The sequence below is a fragment of the Crocodylus porosus genome, unplaced genomic scaffold (genome assembly GCF_001723895.1).
Source record: "Crocodylus porosus isolate Cpor-Errol unplaced genomic scaffold, CroPor_comp1, whole genome shotgun sequence".
Lineage (NCBI taxonomy): Eukaryota > Metazoa > Chordata > Crocodylia > Crocodylidae > Crocodylus > Crocodylus porosus.
Genome location: NW_017728950.1, coordinates 25,542,077 through 25,549,596, shown reverse-complemented (window position 1 = coordinate 25,549,596; position 7,520 = coordinate 25,542,077). Strand labels below are relative to the sequence as shown.

The window sequence follows — 7,520 nt, the reverse complement described above, 5'->3', positions numbered from 1 at the left end:
AGGAAATGCTGGGTGAAATTTTGTGACTTATGATATGCAGGGAATTGCATTAGCTGATTATTATGGTTCCTTCTGTCTTTAAATCCAGGGCTGGATGAAGTAAAGCCCATTACACATTTCTTGGGCTTACATCATGAACATTTTTTCATTTTTGTCATGTAAACTGCAGATGCCTCAGGGCCAATTTCATTTATGCAAGGGATCTGAGTCCACCCTGAGTTGTCTCCCTGTAGATCAGGGACTCCCAAACTTCTCCTACTATGTGCCTCTCTGATTGTGGTATAGGACCTAAAAAAGTAACCCACTCGTCACAATTATTGCCCTGACACCTTTTCCAAAGCCAAAGAGAGACTTCAGAGTTGCTCCTCATTTATTTGTTTTCCTTCCATTTCCTCCTTCTACTTTCCTGTTCCTTCCTCTCCAGAAGTTTGTTGTATACTCCAGTTTGAGGAATGTGGTTCTAGCTCCTAAGAACAGATATTGCACAGAAACCCCCACCATTTACAGTTGGCACTAATGGGCTATTAGCACTGTTGTCAGCCTGCATGTAACAGCCAAAGATGGCAACAGAGCAATTTTTCCTTCTTGTGTTACTCTGCTGTGATCTGTCACTTTTCATCGGTAGATCTCAGAACACTTCACCAAGAGGGCAACATTTTTTCTGAGGGGAAAGCAGAGTAGTGAAGTGACTTGCTGAAGGTTATGCAGCAGGTTAGTGGCAGAATCAGGAATAGAACCCGTCTCCTCCATTCCATTAGGGGTGATCCCTCCCCTATACCAGTCCATGTGAGTGATTTATGTTGCACTCAAAAAGCAGGTTTTTAAACCTAGTGCCTTAAGAATTGACACCACACCAGTTGATTAATACCAGAAAGGCTTTAATAACAATACCACAAGCAAGCTATAAAACTAAATGACAGAAAAAGATTCCTTCCCAATAAAACGAGCTACTACACACAAAGTCCTAGTATGTATTTAGCTGCAGTAGTGTTTTTTTGCCAATGCAGGGGGAGGAGGGCGGAAGCTGCTTCAGTCTTGCAGCCTTTACTGAGCAAGATGCTTTGCTGGTTAAGTTGGGTATGATGATGTATTTTTTTTTTTTTGCAAAAATATTTGAGAGAGATATATATATATATATATATATTCCAGCACTCTGCCAGTTGGCCTCTGGTTCATTTGGCAGCTCAAAGCGCACTAACAACCCATTACAGAGTTCATATCTGCATGCCCATGCACCCATCTCCATACCCTTCCCCCCACCCACTGCCCTCCTCAGAGGGCCTGCTCCTGAAAAAGTCTATGCCGGACCCCTCTTCATCATATGAGGTCTGCCATTTCTTTCCTGTTGTCCTCTTCTGTCTTCCTGCAGTACCAGTCCATTTCACTTAGTCCCATTTTAATTCAGTCTTCGACTGTGGGGTCTGAGTGTGTTTATGAGCAGGTTCCTAGCTTTCCACAGTGTATACCTGAAGCAGGATATGCACTGGTCGAAGTGGGCTGTCAGACTCCCTTGCTGTCTGGGCAGGTGCCCGTAGAGAAGTGCTGCCCTGGTCAGGTCTCTGAAACCTGTCACCACCAGGAGGAGTGTGTGTACTTTCTTCCACACCTCTCTGGCATATGGGCAGTCCCAGAAGAGGTGGTCTATCATTTCTGCCTGCCAGTAGCAGGTCTGTCTTGGGCAGTTGGATGGATCCCTCTTCCCTGCTGTGTTTTTTTCCATGCCTGCATGGTGGGCTGCCTGCCAGTTCAGGTCTCTGTGCTATTTCTTCAGGTCCTTGTGAAAGATTCACTCCCACACAGCCTGGCAGCTGTCACCAGGTGGTTTTTGTTTTGTTTTGTTTTTTTTGGGGGGGGGGGGGGGGGATGAAAAAAGGTAGATATCGGTATAGTTATATAGTTATATATATACACACAGGATCCTGCATAAGCTCTTCTTCACACATTTTAAAACGCATTCAAAACCCGCGCGTGCACCCATTACAAAAGACGCACCTGTACATCCGTACTACTGCTCACCAATCTGCAGTCCTTTCCCTTACACAGTCTCTTGGTTTTTGCCCCGATGGTTGGGATTTACATTTTTTTGCATATTCACTGTCCTTGTTGCTTTCCTGTTGCTTCCGCTGCTGCTTCCGCTGCTGCTGTCACCTTCACTGTCTCGAGGTCCAGTTGGGTCGCTGTCATTTTCGTTATCCTGGAGAGTCTTTGAACAGGCTTTGCCAAGTGTCCCTTGCCAGGTGGAGTTGGCTGCATCTTCTCTGTCCTCTGCCACCAATTTCTAGTAGTAGGACTGGAGTTCACTCAGAACCATTTTAACACAGTCTGCTTCCTCGAGCTCCATGTATCTGTACATAAGTAGGTTCCTGCATTTCCACAGGGTGCTCTTGACACAGGACACAAACTGGTTGATGTAGGTTGTCGGGGATTCCTGATGTTTAGCCAGGTGTTTGTACAGTGCCACCTTTGTCCTCATCAGCCTCTGACTCCTGTCACCTCTTCGTGGAGCCAGTTTACCTTTTTCCACACATCCTTGGCATAGGGACAGAGCCATAGGAGGTGGCTGATGGTCTCTCTTCCACCTTGACAGATTTGCCTGCAGCAGCTGGGTTGAGTTCCTGGAGTCCGCGGTGAGCTCTTAGCCAGAAGTGGGGGGAGTACCCGGGCAGCTGTAGCAGCACCAGGAGCAACCCTGCTGGGAAGCTGTGCAGGCTGTCCTGGGGGTGGAAGCAGGCCGGGCTCGGCCCCATGTGGAGTCCTGCAGGGGCAGCCGTGGGCTGGATACAATCAGTTGGAAGGCTGAGTCTGGCCCAGGAGCTGTACTTTTCCCCCATTTGCTCTAATCCAAAGGTGAGAGAAAGGAGCCTGCTCTCTTCTTTCCCTTTGTTCATTCCCCCTTTACTCTTCAGGTACTGTGCCAGCACACTGGCTAAATCTTATGGTTGCTGTAACATGGTTATAGTTATGCTCACTGCATGGTGGTTGTTGGCACTAGGCACTGGGGGTTGGAGGTAGCATTCATTTTCATGGATAATGACTCCAGGTATAATGCAGATGTCATCTGTCAGGGTTGCTACCTTACAGGGTGATAAATACTGGCCATTATAAGGAGTAGTGGGGAAGGAGGGCTGTGATTTATTGGTGGTCATGCAGAGTTTGACATGGCATTGGAATCAGTGTCTGGATGTGGAAGGTTTGGCAAACATTGCCACATGGATAGTAATAATGTGGCAGCGTTCCTGCCTACCACGTGGGAGATCTGGGTTCAAGTCCCAGCTGAGGTGACTTGGGGTGAGTGAGATAACAAGAATAATTTGCAGCTTAGCAGTTTATCTTTTCTTTTGTTACACATTTAGGCGGAGGTATTTGAACCTGTCTATGGGAGTCAGATGCTGTCTATGCTTAGTATGAAAGGACAAGGGGTTGCTGGCAGAGTGTGTTTTGTGAGGGCTGCAGAACTTTGCAACTTGCTCTTTGCACTGTGTCTGCAATTTGTGCTCTTCTTTGCACGCTACAGACATCTGCTAGGAAAAGGCTAGGGATGTACTGCTTACTGCTGCGAAGGAGAAGAAGGGAGCTTTTGTGTATTATAGGTAGCCATCTGGTGGAATTTGACTAATGCTGGCATTAGAAGGCATTTATTAATCACATAATAGGTAGGGCTCTGACAGCTTTTTATGGTGTCTTTTTTTTATTATTTAAATTAAAATAAAACAAATCCCAGATGGATGTCCCATTCCTGTAGATGCTTTGAAAAAGCTTAGCCTAAGATGGCAACTCTGAACTCCAACCATAAACGTGTACATTTGAGAGGGCTTGCCTTTTTGATTCAATTGTCAGTGAATCAGCAGGACATGAATGCAGAGAGACTCAATATAAAAATGCTCTGATAATGCTATATGGCATCTTTTTGTTTTAGTGTGTGTTTGCTAGTAGGTGAAGAAACGTGTAGTCCTCAGATGTGTATTCTCTCATGGCAGGTCTTTCCTAGTTTAGCAAGTTGGCAAGGATTTTTTGGGGTCCCGCTTAATGTGAGGTCCCATTTCTAAAGTGCTAATAATTACAAGATGCTTTAATAGATGACTAACCCATTGGTAGAACAACAGGTCATTTGGTTGTTTATCAACATAGCTTATAATGTCTAAAGGCTTGTAATGGCTTATGAAGCTATAATGCATTCTCTTTTGGTGCTTAGAAATCCTCTGTAATGCATGCTGCCCACATCTGGAACATGTTTGTAACAGCTGCTGTGACATTGTGTCAACCCTCTGTTAACAGAAGCTTAATATCAAGGGGTTTTTTTGTGGGAGAATTTCCTAAACTTTTTGTGTTGTTGGTGGTTGTTTGGTTTTAATGAGAGATCATGGAAGACCAAAGGCAGGATAACCGAATCTGAACATGGGTGCACTGGTTTTTGAAAAATTTCTGCCATTGCATGTTTGGCTGCTGTGTGGAGGTACTGAGACTAGCACTGGCTGGAAGTTGATTTTTTTCCAAGCAAAAAAAAAAAGAAAGAAAAAGAAGTGCACACATACCCTTGCAAGTGTGTGTGATTGTGGGTGTGACAGATTGTTGATTTAACCTGGCAGGGGGAATAACGTGAAATGTTTTTCTGGGAGGGATCTTTGAGAGAGTCAGCTCTGAGAGAACTGAAACAGAACTGCCTGGCATCAGACAACGTCTACCAGCAGGGAGGGAGACTGGCAGAAGCCTTCTAGCCCCCCTGTCGGAGATGCAGGGAGCTGAGCACTCGGTGTCCCCTCAGCACACTTGCTGTAGGAGCTCAAGAGGAACTGAGGAAAGCCTCTCAGTCAGTCTTATTCCCTGCTCTACGTGCTGCAGAGATGGAGAGCTACAGGGCTCAGCCTCTCTGGCCCACAGCTAATTGGTGGGGAGTCTGAGTGCTCTGTTTTACTGCTTCTCTGGCCCTTGAAGTAGTGAAAAATGCTGAGAACCAAGGTGACAGTCAGAGTACTCAACCTTGGTAACCCTACTGTAATGCAGCTTCCCCTGAACCATCAGATTTCTCATCCTGTATCCTGCACCTTACTTGGCATCTTTTAAAATCCACGGTAGCTCAGAGGAGCTGTGGACCATCAAGAGGTATGGACTCTACTGAGGCTCACGACAGTTCCAGAGGGGAAGCCAGTCCATGTCTGAGAGCAGAAGTTGAGTGGGGGAGGAAAGCTTCCTGGGAAAGGGGGAGACTATGGAGCAGGTGACTTGGGGAACCAGGTGAGAGCTGTAAGTCATAGTAATGTTCCCTTTGCCCTTGTGGGTATATTAATAACTGACAGCTCAGCCATTTCCAGGTAGGTAACTCCTTTTGACAATTGTATGGGATGTGCTGGTTCAAGTGCAGCTTGTCAGGCATGTGCACGGCATGGTTAGAAGGACAACAAGAAATCAATACAAACAGCAGGGGACTCCATCATTAGGATCGCCCTGTTAGGCCTGATTTCCAGGAGTGCCAGGTACCTAATAGTTCCCACTGAAGTCACTGGGAGTTCTCAGGACTGTTGAAGGGCAAACCATAGATTTAGATGTCTAAACATAGGCTTAAGAACCCGGCTTTGAAGCTCCATGTTTGGGAATCTTGGCTTGTGGTATTTACTAACTAAATGACTCCACTGCAAACAGTTATTTAGTTAAGTGGGTTTCACTGAATCATGTAATCTTAGCACCGTAACATTAGCACTTTCAAGAAGACTTTACTTTCTGACTGGCTAGGAGGTGATTAAAGACTTTATTTTCCCCTTTCACATTCTTTCTATCTCATAGCAATGCCGGACTGAAGAACAAGCTCATAGACTCCAGGTCTGCCATGGGTAGCAATGAGTTTCTGGAGAAACAAGCCACTGAAAACTTAAGCACAGATCTTAGCAATGGCACCAACAGCAATTTGGAAGCAGCCAGAAGACTAGCTAAGCGTCTCTACCAGTTGGACCGATTCAAGCGCTCTGACGTGGCAAAGCACTTGGGTAAAAAGTAGGTGTTTTGCTTTGGCTTGTTGTTAAATGTCATTTGTCTGGTTGATTCTTTACAATAATAAAAGCAGCCAAAAGGTTACATTTTAATAACAATTTTCCTCCCCTTTTTATAGCAATGAGTTCAGCAAACTTGTGGCGGAAGAATATCTTAAGTTTTTTGATTTTACGGGTATGACGCTGGATCACTCACTCAGGTATGTCTTCCTATTCAAAATGTCCTGCTCTTTTTCTTCTGTTGTCTCCAATAGAAAAAAAAATATCTATAGGGAACTGAAGGGATTGAAACTGAAGCTCAAGGAAAGATCAGTTTAGGTTTGGAGAATGTTTGTTTTGGCTTGCAATTTTAGTGTATTATCATAACCTTATTAAAGAAGTTAGCAATCCATAATATCGCCTTGGAAGGGAAACACTTCTGTTTAATTGCTAAGAGTATATATGCTGCTAGTTAGTTCTGAGCCTAGGGTAGCCTCTATCCCAGATCTGCTGACCAATCCACATTCAAAACTCCTTGGTTAGTATCCCCTGGTGGAAATCCAGTATCAAGGCCTGTAGTTGGACTTTTCCCTAGCATGCCATGCCATACATTGTATTCCAAACTCATCCAGGCTGAAAGCCAAAAAACAAGGAATTCCACAAGCACCTGACTTCTGGGCCTTTTGTACCCCAGTATCTAGCTCTGCTGTCCCTAATCAGTTATGCATCAAAGGGGAGAGGAATAATTGGTAGAATGATTACTAGAAATGCTCTGCATGAGAAGCAGTAAGTGTGAGTGAAACTCTTCCAGGAATGAGTGTGCCTCTTCCTCTTTGTACTTCTGCAGTTTGGGGATCAGGATAGACGCATAGGCCATTTATAGATGTTACATTTTTCTAGGTTTAATCCAGACTACAGTTGTAACTATGCGCACGTGGGTGTCTGTAGTCCAAATTAAAACTGGCTCCAGTCCGAATTAATTGATCCTCACTGAATTTGGATCAAAGTTAATACAGACTAAGGCAGTCTGAATTAGGCAGTTTAAACTGTATTAATTAACATGTATATACAACATTGCTTTTAGAAAAAGCAATCCTTAGAAACTCAGATAAGCAGATAAGCATTGCAAATATCAATCCTTCCCTCTCCCCCAGGGAAACTCAGTTGGGTTTTTGCAAAATAATAGATAGAGGCTATCAGGTACAAAGTAACATATTTACAAAGGCAAATGTGTCAACAAGACCTCACCCTGCTAAGTATCAAGTTAATTACAGGTTCTGAAATAGCACTTTAGATTAGTGTTTCCTGAGGATAACTGCAAGAACCTAGCAGTGTTTACATAGGCTTATTGTCACCTCCTGATTACTTCCAACCTCTGTTAAGGGGCTGTCAAGTGTATAGGCTCTGTATATCCAATGCCCCTGTCATCATGGGGGACCTGAACTTCCCAGACATCTGCTGGGAAGAGCAGTCAGCCAAGTCTGACCGCTCACGTCGGTTCTTAGCCGGAGTGCAGGACCTCCATCTAACCCAGGAGGTGCACAGCCCCACCAGGGGAGA

General features: G+C 44.7%; 1 protein-coding gene across 2 annotated transcripts in view; it reads left to right on the top strand.

The window, feature by feature from the left end:
* The window catches only part of PSD3 (pleckstrin and Sec7 domain containing 3), a 145,993-nt gene that overhangs the window by 44,569 nt on the left and 93,904 nt on the right, over positions 1-7,520 (top strand). For both annotated transcript variants that reach the window (XM_019554870.1, XM_019554871.1), the window contains 2 exons: positions 5,779-5,985; positions 6,101-6,181. In XM_019554870.1, coding sequence (XP_019410415.1) covers positions 5,779-5,985; positions 6,101-6,181 — 288 coding nt within the window. The remainder of the gene's footprint in view (positions 1-5,778; positions 5,986-6,100; positions 6,182-7,520) is intronic.